The sequence below is a fragment of the Lepidochelys kempii genome, chromosome 1 (assembly GCF_965140265.1).
Source record: "Lepidochelys kempii isolate rLepKem1 chromosome 1, rLepKem1.hap2, whole genome shotgun sequence".
Classification (NCBI taxonomy): Eukaryota; Metazoa; Chordata; order Testudines; family Cheloniidae; genus Lepidochelys; species Lepidochelys kempii.
Window position 1 is genome coordinate 99054423 of NC_133256.1, and position 16722 is coordinate 99071144.

Sequence of the window (16722 nt, forward strand, 5' to 3'; positions counted from 1 at the left end):
CAGCAGAGCCGGTCAAGAGCCCAAACTGTACTTACCAGCTGTCTTTTAGCTGAGCATAATCATCCCTAATATCCAGACATAATCCTACAATGTATGTTTTGTAAGTAACTACAATTACAAAACAAAAAAGCATCTCTTTAAATAAATATATAGGTTCTGGTTGGTTTATGTTAGTTTTACAACTAAAACAGCCCTATTTTTTTTTTTGCAAGAGATCAGTATTATTGTACAAACAATAACTGGTATAGATGCTGTATTGTTTAAAATTCTTTATTAAATGTAAATAAATTGTCCATAATTAGATCATGTAACTAGTAGCAGTTAACATTCATATTTTTATCAAGTTATTGCATTTTTTTTATCACCAGCAATGCAGAAATGGATACAGAGAATGTCTGAGAAAATACACTGGTTGAGGGAGCAAGGGAGAGCATATCAAAATACAGCCTGGAAACAGTGGGCCAAATTCTCTGTTGGAATAAAGTGATGCAACTCCATTTACCTCAAAGAAGCTTTGCCAGTAGAAAATTTAGCCCAATAATTTGGTATGGGATCATAGCTGACATATCTTTCTTTCACAAGAGCTGCATGAGATGAAAGGAAATGTATATTTTTATGTAATTTAGTGTTATGTTGTACCAAGAATAAGTGAGAGGGTCTCTGTTTCAACCATGCTCCATGAAGATTAATCTGATTGTTGTCTGATGCAGTTCTACTTTTGCTTCTTGGTGAGCTGTTCAGAGCATACATGCAAAAGTGATTCATCTCTGCACTTCTTAGCTGAGATAACAACATTGCAAACCCTACTGTTAAGGTTAACCTGTGCACTGCATAAGGACAGCAGATGGAAATTCTGGTTTGCAGCCACTGCAAAAAAATAAAAACATGTTCCAAAGGGAAAAGGATCTTGTATTTCTGTGTTTGAACCTTTGATCTTCATTCACATCTGAAGGAAAGAGTAGACCTTTTGCTGAAGACACATGGCTTTGCATCTGTGAAAACACAGCTGTATATAACAAAACAAAACTGGTGAAAAATACAATGGTTTTGCTGTGTCAGTTTGGTTGCTAATGTTCAAATTCTTTACAAATATTGTCTTTTGATGGATCTTTCAGAAACTCTCTCTGACTTTACGCCATAGTTTACTGAAGTTTTATTCTGCAGAGTTTGAAGTTCATAGGAATGATTGAGATATCTGCTCTACAGCCTTTTTTAAAAGTGAGTTTTATAAAATAGTTTGGCACTTGGTCAAGAATAGTATTTTCCTAACCATGTCCTGAATAAGTTAAATGAAGAGTATGAAAACCTATGGCAGAAACTCAAATTGACAAAGTAGTCCTAAGAAAGCGAGCCTTGACTCAAGAAGAAATACCTTAAGCAGCAGCATTATTATTGTAGTTGTGAATGTATTATAATTGTTGTTTTTCCTGAAGTATCTCAAAGCACTTTCCATTCGTAGAAGTATATTCTTCAGTGCTTTTATTCAAATCTCATTACATATGAGCACTGCAGCAGAACGGCTGGTAGGCATGTTTCTGTTGTCCCCTGTCTTCTCTAGCACATGCAGTGAAATGTGACCACATTAGCCTCACCTTCAAACAAACTCTACTGGATGCATATTCATTTCATAATCCAGTTCAAAATTGTCCCTCTCTCATGAGTTTATCATGAGTCTCACAATTTTTTTTTCTTAAAACCCGAGTAACTAGAATCAGGTTATTACATGAGAATCTCAACTTCGATTTTAAAAAAGAAAGAAACTAGTCCTCATGGCTGAAGAGAAAAGCTTGAAAACATGAATTCCAAATGCTCAAAGATCAGAAGACAAATAAAAAGAACCCCAGCATTGTTATTTTTATAATCTCATGATTTTAACCCAATTTCATAATTGGGGGGGGGGGGGGCCCAACTCATGATGTTTGATCTTTTGAGGTTGGTAATATTGCTTCTTGTTCTTAAAACTCTTCCTGGGGTTACAACAACCTAATTCGGGAATCATAGGCCAGATTCTTGAAGGTATTTAGGTGCCTATAGGTGCAGATAGGCACTTCATGAGGCTGTCAAAAGCACCTAAGTAGGTTAGGATTGTTTTCAGTGGGACTTAAGTGAGGAACCTGCTTAGACTCTGAAAATCTCACTAGGTGCCTATCTGCATCTTTAGACATCTAAAAACCTTCGAAAATCTGGCCTCCTGTCTCGAGTCTCCTCCATACTTTCTCAGTTCATCTAACATTTGTCTCTTTTTTGTCTCTCCATACAGTCTGGCTATTATTGGTGCAGGAACCTTTTCCTTTGCAGCTCTTACTGTCAGGAACATCCTTCTAGTGTCCCTCTGCCAAACTGACTCATCTGTTTTCAAATCTTACCTGAACAGCTATGTCCCCTTGTCCATATCTGTTATTTTCTCTCTCCTGATGTTACTTAATTCTTTAATTGTATTGTAAGGCATTTTGGAATACAGGTTGTCTAAAAATACACAATATAAAATAAGCATGCTTGTGACCGTGAGTTGCATTATCATCATCTATCTCTAGGATGAATATAAGGGATGAGGAATTCATTCCTTTATTGTTTCCTCTCTCTGCCTTGTGTTTTGTACTGGAAGGGTATACTGTTTATTGTCTCCACAAACAATGAAATTATCCCCAATAATGTCACGGCAAACCTGGTGGCTGAACTTTGTGACTTTGTCCTCACCCATAACTATTTCACATTTGGGGACAATGTGTACCTTCAAATCAGCGGCACTGCTATGGGTATCTGCATGGCCCCACAGTATGCCAACATTTTTATGGCTGACTTAGAACAACGCTTCCTCGACTCTCGTCCCCTAATGCCCCTACTCTACTTGCGCTACATTGATGACATCTTCATCATCTGCACCCATGGAAAAGAAGCCCTTGAGGAATTCCACCATGATTTCAACAATTTCCATCCCACCATCAACCTCAGCGTGGACCAGTCCACACAAGAGATCCACTTCCTGGACACTGTGGTGCTAATAAGCGATGGTCACATAAACACCACCCTATACCGGAAACCTACTGACCGCTATTCCTACCTACATGCTTCCAGCTTTCATCCAGACCACATCACAAGATCCATTGTCTACAGCCAAGCTCTACGATACAACCGCAGTTGCTCCAACCCCTCAGACAGAGACAAACACCTACAAGATCTCTATCAAGCATTCTTACAACTACAATACCTACGTGCTGAAGTGGAGAAACAGATTGACAGAGCCAGAAGAGTACCCAGAAGTCACCTACTACAGGACAGGGCCAACAAAGCAAATAACAGAACACCACTAGCCATCACCTTCAGCCCCCAACTAAAACCTCTCCAACGCATCATCAAGGATCTACAACCTATCCTGAAGGACGACCCATCACTCTTACAGATCTTGGGAGACAGGCCAGTCCTTGCCTACAGACAGCCCCCCAACCTGAAGCAAATACTCACCAGCAACCACAAACCTCACAACAGAACCACTAACCCAGGAACCTATCCTTGCAACAAAGCCAGTTGCCAACTGTGTCCACATATCTATTCAGGGGACACCATCATAGGGCCTAATCACATCAGCCACACTATCAGAGGTTCGTTCACCTGCACATCTACCAATGTGATATATGCCATCATGTGCCAGCAATGCCCCTCTGCCATGTACATTGGCCAAACTGGACAGTCTCTACGTAAAAGAATCAGTGGACACAAATCAGACGTCAAGAATTATAACATTCAAAAACCAGTGGGAGAACACTTTAATCTCTTTCGTCACTCGATTACAGACCTAAAAGTTGCAATTCTTCAACAAAAAAACTTCAAAAAAAAGACTCCAAAGAGAGACTGCTGAATTGGAATTAATTTGCAAACTGGATACAATTAACTTAGGCTTGAATCGAGACTGGGAGTGGATGGGTCATTACACAAAGTAAAACTATTTCCCCTTGTTCATTTCGCCCCCCCCCCCCCCCCCGCCACTGTTCCTCAGACGTTCTTGTCAACTCCTGGAAATGGCCCACCTTGATCATCACTACCAATGGTTTCCACCATCCCCCCCCGCCGCCCTGCTGCTGGTAATAGCTCACCTTACCTGATCACTCTCGTTACAGTGGTATGGTAACACCCATTGTTTCGTGTTCCCTGTGTATATAAATCTCCCCACTCTATTTTCCACTGAATGTATCCGATGAAGTGAGGCGTAGCTCACGAAAGCTTATGCTCAAATAAATTTGTTAGTCTCTAAGGTGCCACAAGTCCTCCTTTTCTTTTGCGAATACAGACTAACATGGCTGCTACTGTGAAACCAATGAAAGAAAGGTTTGCAAAAAGAAAGTATGGCTGTTTTTGTATTTAAAGCACATGGCATGCAGTCAGGAGATTAACATTTTATTCCTCACTCTGCCATAGACTTTCTGTGAGATCTTGCGTGAGTCACCAACTTCTCTGTGCATCCTGCATCTGTAAAATGGGGCTATTTCCCTACTTTTCAGGGGTGCTAAGGATAAATTAATTAATGTTTGCATAGTGCTTTGAAATTTTCAGATGGAAGATGATCGATTACTGCAGAATGTTATCCTGTGACTGAATAGATGCACCCCAGAATTACATAATGCATACACGCCACAGGGTGGGGAATGCTAATTGAGAAAGCAAGAAGACTGCCCACTGTAATTTTTTGTCATAGATATTTTCCTTTTCTTCAGAGGGAACAAATTGGAAAGGGAGCTGATGGTGTGCACACGGCTCCCTCACCATGCATTGCCTCCTAGTTTTCCTCAATAGTAATAACAACAGCTTCATTAGCAAGCTGACAAAAAGAATAATAGGATTTTAAAATAATAATAATAATAAATTAATTAATTAATAATACTGACAACAGTGAGACAACAACTCAGTCTCTGTCTCTGCACCAAGCAGAAAGTTTCCTCTTTGAAGTGATTGCTTCCCTCCTCATTTCAGGAGGGAAGGGGAAAAAAAACAATTGTAAAGATCTAAAGCAACTGAGGAATGCTAAGCTGATGTCTTTCCTCTCTCTTGCTTTCCCCTCCCCCTAGGAACAGTGAGTTTGCCCTGCTGTTTAGAGGAGCTTACTGTAACATGGTAATCTTGCTTTGTGGCCAGTGGGTGGTGATATAGATAGAAAAACAAGTAAAGGGGGAAGAAATAAGGGGTGCTGGGGTGAATATCAGGATGGGGACAATATCCTCTGTAAAGGCACAGCTGATGATTTTTAAAGAAACAAAAAACACAGCTGCATTTTGTTCCTGGAACAGTGGGTGTCACCACAGCCTCTGTTTTTAACGCCTTGAATCTATAATAGTAGAGTTGTAAGTCTATTAATTTTTCAGGTAAAATGAATCAAGATTTCCTTTTGATGTGGCAACTGCTTAATTTTATATTCAGGGAGAAAAATTCTATCCTGCCCTCTGCCCCCCCTTCCATAGTTTAAAAAGAAATATTTCTGATATAGATACCTAAACAACTTGCATATGGTGAGTCCCTTTAAAAACTAGACTCAGTTTAAGTTTTTAAACATTGTGATAATCCCGTTTTAGTTATATGAAAAATCACAAATGGTAAAAGCAAAGTATACATCTTTTTAAATGCAGCCACTCTGGAAGTGTGTGTGTATTATCTCTAATAGAGGTAACAAATATTTCCATTCAACTATATATTTCTTCTGAATGACATCATCTCATAACATTAACTGGCTTTGACCATCAATTGAGGAGGCTATAAATGACTGTTCAGTCTTTTTTTCTATATATACTTTTGCCTATATCATTTTCCTTTAAGGTATATTGAACATATTGATTTATACAATCTCTTGCTAGTTCAGGAATATTTAACTGTTAGAATCAAGATATTTCCTCTTCTGTTTTTTTAAAAAAAATATTTATTCTTAACATCTTCCAAAATTATGGGATGGTCATGTTCCCATAGTGCCACTTTGCAGTGTATTCACAACAATTTGCAACTTTTGAAAGCAATTCAGAGTTTCTTCTGAACTTATTGAAATGCATAGATATGTTAAGCAGGAAAAAAAGTGTCTTCTGTTTCACTGCATATGCTAAAAGCACAGCTTGACTTTTCCCCCAGCATTTGTTAGTCACATCCTGTTGTCCATTGTTTTGTTGTTTGTTGGTGGTAGTGAATGCAATGTATTTAATGTTAAAGTGCCAGTGTTTCTATTTCTTATGATATCACAGAAATCACATAAGGCTTCTTAAAAATTACAGTATAAAATTGATTTTCATAATGAATACGAATTGCAAAAGTGAGTGCATAGAAGAAATCTGTAGGATTATACCAGCTAAGTAATCTTTGAAAATGCGTCTGAGCGCTTTGCAATTGAATGCATAGAAATTTACTGTATTTCACATAATAGGTTACATGTACAGTACTTTTTTTCCTTTTTGTAAGCATTAAAAGAGTGACCACTGGCCACTATAGATGAATTATTTATTTTAAAAACATGATCTGAAGACCACAGGAAAGCTATTTATAACAGACCTATTTCCAGCACTGGAAAGGAGGAGGTGGTTACATTATTTTCAGATTATGAGCTTCTTAGGGAAACAGAAACAAATAGACTCCTTTAGAAAAAGGTGAACTGAATATATTGAGAAACTGTACTGGCTATCGTGGCATTAGTGTTCAAAAATCATTTTATTAAAAAGGATTCAGAGAACAAATTTATGATGTTGTTATGGCAACTGAAATACTTAGCTGAAATGTGCGTATCTAGAACATAAGATTGTAAAAAGCCAGTAAAACAAGAACCATATTGTATTTGGGAATACAGATTGAACAGTGGTATCCAAATATGATTCCTCTACTGCAGCAATCGCTATTTTTGCATGTCTTATCATGGTGATGCTCTAATGAAACTGGCTATAAGGAATTACAATGTTAACTACCATTAAATGTAGTTTAGGGTTTGGGTTCTTTTTTTGTTTTTTTTGTTTTTTTTGCCATTTGATCTGTTGGAGGGTGATGTTTCATTAGATATTGTATTTGCTTTTTTATAACACACAGCTTAATGTTATATTGCTATATTCTCACATGTTAATGGTCCCTTTTGTCTGTTATATATCTCCTCCTTGCCTCCCTCAGGAATATCAGAACTGGTAGGAGTGAAAATAGCAGAACATTCCCCTTAAACCTTTAAACTATTAAATTTTCACCCTCTTTTGAGAATATGATTACATTTTATTTTTGGTTATGAAGCCATAAAATGCACACTACATTTTCAGTCTCAAGTCTTTTAAAAACAGTGGCAGAAATATTTGTGACCAACATTTGTTGAATTCTACTGTAACATGCTTAAGAAACAAAAAGTCTTATACAACATCTGAAATGCATGAATTTGCCAAGTGTCAAATTTCAGTGGATTTGTAGGTTGTTGGTTTTGTTATTTTGTTCTTTGTTTTGCAACTTCTTAAAAAAAATTACATTAAAAAAAAGAGATGGGTGTTACATTAAACAATTTTATAGATGTTGTTAATCCACTATGAAAAAAGACAAATGAAACTGCACTACTTGAAATCTCAAAAGTTTGCTATCACTTATTTATAAATTGTGCAATCCTTATTCAGTGGGAGTTATTTCTGAGTAAGTAGAGACCCTCTATTTGCAAAAATTAAATTTTTTTCTTGTTTAAAATATTTTCTGTAGTTGTGCATTGATAATTGTGCTTTAGATTTTCCCTGCAATTGCTCTGTTATTAAAATATTCTTGACATGAAAAACTGGGGGAGGAAGGGAAATCAAGGTTTTTAAGTAATTTTAGTTTTTATTTGTTTAAAAAAACACCTCCCACCTGAGAATCTGGTCTTAATTACAATTACAAATTTAAAAAATTCTGAAAAATTAAATCTTATTTCCCTAATATTTTGAGCCTAATTTTTAGTATTCTAATGCATAAAATTACATGACATTATTTAATTGGACATGAGAGTGTGATAAAAGAATTTCCGTTATGTGATGGATTAATTGTTTTCCTAATACTTTAAAGGCTGAGATCCAAACATTTTTCCATTCTATTGCAAAATTAACTGCAATAAATCTGTCAGACCCAATTATTCATTTAAAACATTCCACACTGATTAAATCTGCACATTTGTTTGTGTGTGTGCATGGGTGGGGGTGGGGGGGAAGAGAGAGGTGTGTATGTAAGGGGAATTCCAGTTTTATTTTGTTTCCTTTTAAAAAATTATAGTAGTTGCAAACAAATTTGGTCTGGAAAAATATGTTTAGCTAAATATTCTAACATGATAAACGAGATATGTTTAGACTCATGCATCTAAATCTCATGGATATTTTTTCATGTTTTAAGATTTAAGGAAAGGAAAGTTATAATATTTTGATGTGAGATGCTACCTGAATAGATCATATTTTACTTCTGGTGGGTCTTTCAATAGTTTGTTGATGTTTTTAAGGTCTCTAAACAAAGTCAGATGTGTTAACAGTCTTATTAACAATGTTAAAATGGAATTAACAGCTTGTGGATACTTCTAGAGCACAATAGCATGTCAGGCTACTCTGTCCCCTTATAAATTGTACCCTGCTGGCTTTTCTTTGTTTCATGTCCAATCAGCAAACTAAAGTTTTGTTGAGACAGAAGGCAGTTCAAGTGTTTCTGCTCCATCTGAGGGGAGGAGCTAATGTGGAATTTATCATTAGACCAATCCAGGCACAGCTAGATAGAAGAATGATCCTCAAATTTGGAAGAAGGGCTTTCTTGACCTGCTTGGCTCTCTGACCTCTGGCTTGCCATTTTGTCAGTTTAAAAGGCTTTTCCTATGTTGTAGCTTACTTTTATGGTCCTTTCAGTGGAACAACAAAAGCTTTTGTTTATTTAAGATGTACTTTAGTTTAGATTTCTGTTTATCTTTGTGACTTTTGTAATTCTGCTGTTTTGTAAAGATTTATCACTGAAATAGTATTGAATCTGACTTTATGTAGATAACTTTGATTAGAATTTTACAATTCATTTTAGACCACTTAGAAATATTTCTGAATTTAATTGCTTTTAATTTTTAAAAATAAGAAAATTGTCAGCTATTGTTAGACTTGAGTTTACCATATTTAGATCTGGTGCTAGGGAAAAGACTTCTATTTTATTTTTGACTCTCTTGGATTTACTTCATGCAGTCCTTGCTGAACTCCTCAGAAATGCCATCTGTCAAAGAATGGCTGTTTATGTCTAAAACTAACTGTTCAATTAAATCTTAATTTTTGTTTGGTATGACTAGAGTAACCATGGATTAATTCTCTTAGGAAATTTATTTTAAGTGGAGTGGTTGTAACAAGTGAGGAAACTATTAAACATCTTGTATTAGCTATGATAATTATACTTTGCACTTCTATACCAGCTTCCATTCAATGATTTCAAAACCCTTTACAATTCCTAACTGAGCCAAATAACACTCTGTGAGATAGAGAAGTATTATTATGCCCATTCGGTAGATAAGAAAACTGTCAGGCACAGAGATGTTGTAACTTGCCCACGGTCATACTGCAAGTCAGTGGCAGAGCTAGAATATACCACCAGAGTCCTGACACTCCATCTTATTCTCTAACCACGTAATCATATTTATTAGTGTAATACATTATTTAACTGGATAGCAAATGTTGAAAATATTTATAAATGTGTTCAGTAACTGCATCACATTAAGGAACTTTGTTGCTTTTTCTAGATAAAGTGCTGTGAATATTTTGCAAAATAAAACGTTCTTTCAAGAATGTTTAAAATTCTTGCCTGGCAAATGATACTTTTAACCTTCGTGTTTGTGTGTGTGTGTTTGTTTAAATTAAAGAAATATGACCATTCAACTGGATGTGCTGTTGATACATTATATAGAAGTAGCATTAATGCATAAAAACTTTTCCAAATATAAGCATATATAAAAATAAAACCATTATTGCTGTCAAATTCTAGAGGTAAGATTCGCATTAAGACTAGCCATTATTAAAATGATCTTATTAATCTACACAAAAGAGGTATGAGGTATTAACTAATTATTAGGAAAAAAAATACTGTCTTTAAGTAAGATTAAACAACTCTCTTCTACCTTGAGAGCTGCAAATATGTGCATTCATTGATTCTTCAATGTCTAACTTTTGCATGTAGAACTACAGTGTCTCATTTATTTATAAATAGCTTTGTGTTATGTACACATAGTTGTAATAATGTTTTTCAGTCATTGTCTTTGAAAGCTGGCTGTCCTGTAGGGTTATTTTCTGTGGCTATTGCACCACAGCAATAATGGCATGTAATGGCTTCCCACCTGCAGAATTCCCTGTGGACTAAAAACTTGCTAACAAACCTTAGCTTTTCATCATCCTGTGGCAGACACATTACCCATCTACAGAGTTTATTGTCATCATTTCAGCATGTCAATTGGATGGATGGATAGTTATGTGAAATTAGAGACATGCCAAATACTGTATGTCATGATACACAAAAAACTGTTAGAAATGGATGATGTGAGAGGGATTGCATTTGTCAGGACACTAAAAAGATTAAGAAATAGCATACTGCCCCCACCTCCATTGAGAAATACATCAGCATTTCATGTGGAGAACAGTAGGCTCTGACTGTGATTTCTGTTTTGGCTGGTGATGATCATTATGACTTACAATATTTCAGAACATCAGGACAAATTCAGGCCTTATTTGTTTTTGTTTTTGACACAGATACATGAACATTAATACTCTAAAAGCAGCAGTATCTGAGAGTGAATTTTGATAGTCTGTGTGCTGACCAGCCTCTCTACCCAGAACAACTGCTTTGTCTGCGAAGGATCAGTGTAGCGTGAACTCTGTGGGTTTTGAAGTAACTTAAAACAGTTGTGCCCTGCTGAACTGCCCCTTTCCTTTTGTTCACATATGCAGATGAAGCTCTCTGACTTTGGACCATCATGTTCTCATGTGTCTCCTTTAACCATCAGGAAGAGAAGAGCCAGCCAAATGTTATTTATTTGTTTTTGTTTTAGGTAGAGGGATGTTTTACTTCTAATTTAAGAACCTTTTAAATATCATAAACTCCACTGTGCTTTGCAGTTTAATTGTGTTTTGTACTGTCAGCCTGAAAAGTGTCATGACCAGATATCATTGTGTGCACACTTATCTCCTCTACTGATCTAAATATAATTTCGACTCTTCTTTTTTCCACATACCCTCTCCATTTTGCAAGGCATAACAAGTGACACAAATAGGTAACTTTACTGTTGTATCAAACAGTTGGTTTCATGCCGTTCCTGTGTCCCCATACAGCCAGGCTATGTCCAGCAAGATGGTTTCATCTGCATTATATGTAGGGTTAAATACATTTACTTCTGTTTGTTTATTTTTATTTCATCTTCCGAAATAGTTATGCACAAGCTTTTAAATGTTTTTCATAACTATGCTACATGTCTTTGTCTATGTGGTAGAAGATAAGATTTTAAATCAAAAGAGTTTTTTTGTAAAATACAAACTAATGAAAGAAGCCTGTACACGATGTCCATGCATTTAGGGATCATCCTGACAGGTGCTGAACATCCTCAATTTCCACTGAAGTTCGAATTGTTGAGCATGTTCAGCCCCTAATATGACCAGGTTCTTAAAGAGATGTCTAATTAATAAGATTAAGTACAACTTGTTATTCCTTCAACTCATCAATACTATAACACTCAGGTTATTTTATATCAGTTTTATACAAGGAAAATGCAATATTTAATTCATATGTAACTATCCCTTAATAATGCAGGTGCTGGATTAAGAAGTGCTGGATTTTAGGTTATTTACAGGAATATTTCAATATTATGTAATGGACATATAAAACATAATAGAATATCCAGGTCATTTAACCTACTACAATGTAAAATGTGAATGTTATATACATATTTGTATTTTACAAAATGAAGTGGTATAATAGCTGGAGAATACTCTGAAATGGAACTAAAATGTCTCCTTCAGTTTAAGACTATAAAAGATGACAGACTAAGTAATTGAACAGGAGTACTTGTGGCACCTTAGAGACTAACAAATTTATTAGAGCATAAGCTTTCGTGAGCTACAGCTCACTTCATCAGATCCATAGAATGGAAATATAGTAAGATTATATATATATAATATATATGCACACACACACATACACATATAAGTTGGAAGTTACCATACAAACTGAGAGAGGCTAATTCGTTAAGATGAGCTATTATCAGCAGGAGAAAAAAACTTTTGTAGTGATAATCAAGATGGCCCATTTAGACAGTTGACAAGGTCAGCTACTCTGAAACCAGACTAAGTAACTGTGTGCAATACTATTATGTATGATAAAAATGTGCATTGCGTGTTTGGTATGAATCTTCTGGTACTGAGAGGTGCATTGTTTCTGCTTATCTCTAATACACTTCTGCAGAGTGAATAGTTGATAACTAGATCTCAAGTCCTTTTTTAAAATTTTTTTTTTTACTAATAAAGGGACAGTTGTAGTGAGAACCAGTAATGGGATTTAAACTTGTTAAGAGAATGTCTTGTGTTCATGAAAACTCTGTATTACAATAATACTTTGCATTTTTATTTTACTTTCCAGTGGAGGTCTCAAAGGATTTTACAAACATTAAGAGCTAACTTTTGCCACCCTTACTTACATTAAACAAAACCTCAGTCTGCAAGCGGTCCCATTGATTTAAGTGGGAATACTTACACAGACATTACTATTTGGTGTGAGCGAAGGTGGCAAAAAAATACAAGTTAGGGCTCTGTCCTGCTCCCATTGCAACCAATGGAAATTTTTTAATTGATTCAAAAAATTCAGTATTGGGTCATTGAGCCTGATCATTTGAGCAGTTGAGAAACTGCTGCAAGGGGACTCAATGGCAGTTTAATGTGCTTGAACCATTATAATTATACAGGGTTACCATTGCTATTAGTTATTTACTGAAAAAAGAATTAAGAGGGTACTGAATTTCTTTTTTCCTTTTCCTTTCAGTTTCTTTTTAAGTTTTAAGAGTACAGAAGCCTATATTAAAGTTTACACTCTTGGTGAAGCATAGCATGGCCTATATAATTTAGCATCTGATAATGTTATATACAAAACTGTGAATAATATCATTAAATAATGTATTAATTTCTTGGTGAACACAAATAACCCCCATTAATATTTGTAAAAGTTGCATGAGTGTATTGCAAGAAAACAAATCCCACAAGTTAAACCACAAAAGTTAAGAAATCGAAATGTACATTAGTACTTTAAAAACAAAACAGAACTGAATTATAAGAGCACATTAAATCCAAAAGAATACTAGGCCGTGATACCTTAAAAGGCTTACACGCATGCTTAACTTTACACACAATGAGGAGTCCCACTGAAGGTAAAGTTAAGCATGAGAGTAAGCACTACTTTCTGGAATGCCTTTATTTACTCTGTTTTAGCTAGCCATATTACGGAGCTATTGCAATGGATACATATGCAAACTAGAAAATGCTATCTAAAAGAATACTGTGCATTCACATTAGGCACTTTGAATGTTAAACTAAAAATAATAATAATAACAAGAAACCCTAACATGCATTTTGGACCAATACCAAATTTAATTTTAAAAAATTACCAGTTGGCTTTGAATTTTGGGAAATTGGGAAAACCTCTTAAATAAGAAAGCGGGTTTATTTATTTATTTTTGCAGTCCTGTAACAGAAAAATGGCCAAACTGTTGGACTAATTCATTTTAGATAAAACAGATGGGATTCTCGGATCATGCACCGTTAAGCCTTTCTTTGGAATTGGCGCCACTGTGACCAGAGAGCCCAGATGGCGCTTAAATCTGTCATTTTTTAACAACCCTACGTTTTTGATTTTATACCCAAACACACTGAGCTATTTGTGATTAATTACTGTCCAGATATGCTTGTGCTACAGTAACTTACTTAGATACGCTTAAAATAATTTTATTTAGAGAAGCTAGCTAAAAAAAGGCTAAGCAGGTGAAGAAGGACTCTCTGGAAGATATCTCAGCTAGAGGTGGAGTGTCAGAAACTTGGATCTTCAAATACTTACACTGCATTCTAGAACAATGGTGGGCTTTGCTAATGGTTTCTATAAATAAAACAGAATTTTTTTAGGAGGTGCATTTTGGTGCATGATAATATTTTGAAGCTTATGATGGAGGCTTTTGCCTACTGCCTTACAAGTTTAAATTTCACCAAGTCTTCCACTTGTAGAGATTAGATCACAGCAGAGAGACAAACTGGTTATTTGACAGATATCAATGTTGCCTTTGAAGAATTTTTCTCTGTTTTATGTCTGGACAATAGTGATGTGTTTGACATGGTAGTGGACAATTAATTAGAGGTAGCGGAGCTGTCAGTCAGAGAGCCAGCTCTTACTTGATGAGCCTATTCCCGTGTGGTCTGGAAGGAGACCATTAAAACGTCATAAATCCTTGGGAAAAGACACGGGTTCCTACTCATTCTTTAATTTTAAATTAATCATGCTTCTTATTTCATTGGAAGCTTTTAATTGTTTTATTCTGGAATTTGACCTCTACATGAATTGGCACACTCATAGTGGACTGATTTCTATCCCTGTCATTGTGGGGGAAAAAGAGGAAGGAAGTGATGGCCCATGTTTTCTTTGGCTTTAATGTAGATATCAAAATATGTGGTCAGTAGGCTTGAAATGCTGCTGCCCATATTAGCTAGACTAGTTCAGGTTAATTAGAAACAAATACTGTGAAGAGAATCACCTGAGGGGATATTATTTCTTTTCCTAAGTTAAACAAAGTTTGATGCAGCTTTGGAATAATTGAATATAGAGAAAGTGTTTGACCAGATGAGTTGGAGCTTTCTCTTTTGAACCTGAAATCACTCTAGAATTTCAGGGCTCTCCTGTGCGTTGTGAAGAAATTGTACTGCACTTGTAACATGAGAATGGTAACGCCAATGGGTATATTTCTAATTCCTTTCCACGGTTAAGGGCACTCAGTAGTGTGATCTATATCACCCATGCTTTACACATTCATAATCCAGCTGTTAGCCCCACAAACAAAAACAGCCAGTAATGTTAAAGATATCACTGTATCCAAGCTCACTCAAAGGATATTGCTTTTTGCAGATGATATACTATTGTTCCTAACTGAGGCTGAAATAACCTTACCTCATATGAGGCAGGAAGCCTAAGAATCTCTGGTGACACAGTAAATTTGAATCAATCTGTGGTACTTTCTTTTTCATATAAAGTCTCTAAGGAGGTGTTTGTCAATGAAGGTTTAAATTGTCTCTGAGGAAAATTAAACATTTTGGTACCTGCTGACTGCAGAGAATCTATTTTGAGTTAACATTCAATCAATGAAGCAATGCTGGGTACTTATTTGAATAGAGAAGTAGATCTCCCTTTGGTTCTGTAAGGTTGCATTGGCACAGTTTAAATGAATATGTTCTTCAAAATTGTTATATCTCTTCCAGATGGTTCTGGGATGGGTTCCACTGGTGATGTACACTCACATGAATAGCTTGGTGACATGGTTTATTTGGAGTAAAAACAGTCAGGTTGGCCAAGGCGATTTGGAATTACCTGAGAAATGAGGTTTGGCATTCCTTAATTTTTAGTTGAATTTTATGGCTCCTTGGAATACTTTAAGGATTCTACCTAGGTTTGAATGGAAAGTTCCCACTAAATTTACACCCCTTACCTTTATTTCCTTTTGGGGCCAATTGTAGGCATTTAACAAAATCCACTATTTTATTTTTTTCATGTAATCTGTATGGAACAGGATAGGGAAGTTAGGTGCTGATAGGCAAACAGTCAACAGAAACTGATAGGGAAAACCTCTTTTAAAATGGAAACTTACTGCTTTCATGACACAAACAAAATGTCAAGAGTGGGACAGTCAAACTCTATTGGCAGGGGGGACGGGGACACAGGGACGGGGACACGACATTCTGGAATTGTAAGACTAGTTCAGATTTTATGTTTCCATGCATCACATTTTCCATTGTTTAACATGAGTGAAAATCTTGCAGAAATCTCCAGTCATCACATACCATGGAATGGTGCATTGATATATTTTTTTCATTTCTTTAATAACCAAATTAATCTGAGTATATTGTTGCCTGTAGCAGTTTACGACTTCACTGAACCAAGCTTTTATGTAGGGACAGAGCACAAGATCCAGAGATGGGTAAGGCTCTGGTAAAACAGAATTGCTACTGGGGGGGTCATTGACAGGGGCTCTGAGTACTCCGAGTGATATATTTAGCACCATTTCAACTGTCCAGAATGAAACTTAAACCCATAATGATGATCTGTGCTAATATTTCTGGCACTGGGAATCTTCTAGGGCTTCTGATATGGCATCACTATAATTATAACAGCCATTTTGGTATAAAGTTTACCATATTGCACATCTCCAATGTAAAATTCCTAATGATCAGGTTGTTTGGATTCGGTTGGAGAATGGTGGGGGGTGGGAGGTGTGGATGTGTGTGTGTGTGAGAGAGAGAGAGATATCACTCCATAAATATTTGCTGGAGAAGTAGTAGCAGCCAGGAGATATGTTCAGTGAGATGGAAATCTTCAGGGCCTCCTTAATTGTTGCAAATGGAAGAATGTTGAGAATGAATACTTTAGATCTAACTTAAAAGACAAAAATCCCCACTCTGAAACATGAGACACATCAAAAGTTAATGTGAAGTAATTGTTTTCTGGACTTATGTGGTCCAGTGTAGTCTT

General features: G+C 36.0%; 1 protein-coding gene across 4 annotated transcripts in view; it reads left to right on the forward strand.

The window, feature by feature from the left end:
• The window catches only part of CLYBL (citramalyl-CoA lyase), a 230801-nt gene that overhangs the window by 52762 nt on the left and 161317 nt on the right, over positions 1-16722 (forward strand). For 2 of the 4 annotated variants that reach the window (XM_073348606.1, XM_073348623.1), the window contains 2 exons: positions 1116-1218; positions 2261-4249. The exons of 1 other annotated variant lie outside the window; for it this stretch is intronic. In XM_073348606.1, the coding sequence (XP_073204707.1) occupies positions 2549-3856 (1308 nt within the window). In that variant the 5' untranslated portion in view covers positions 1116-1218; positions 2261-2548 and the 3' untranslated portion in view covers positions 3857-4249. Of the gene's footprint in view, positions 1-1115; positions 4250-16722 lie in introns of those variants that run through there. One more of the 4 variants, XM_073348613.1, reaches the window with a different exon arrangement.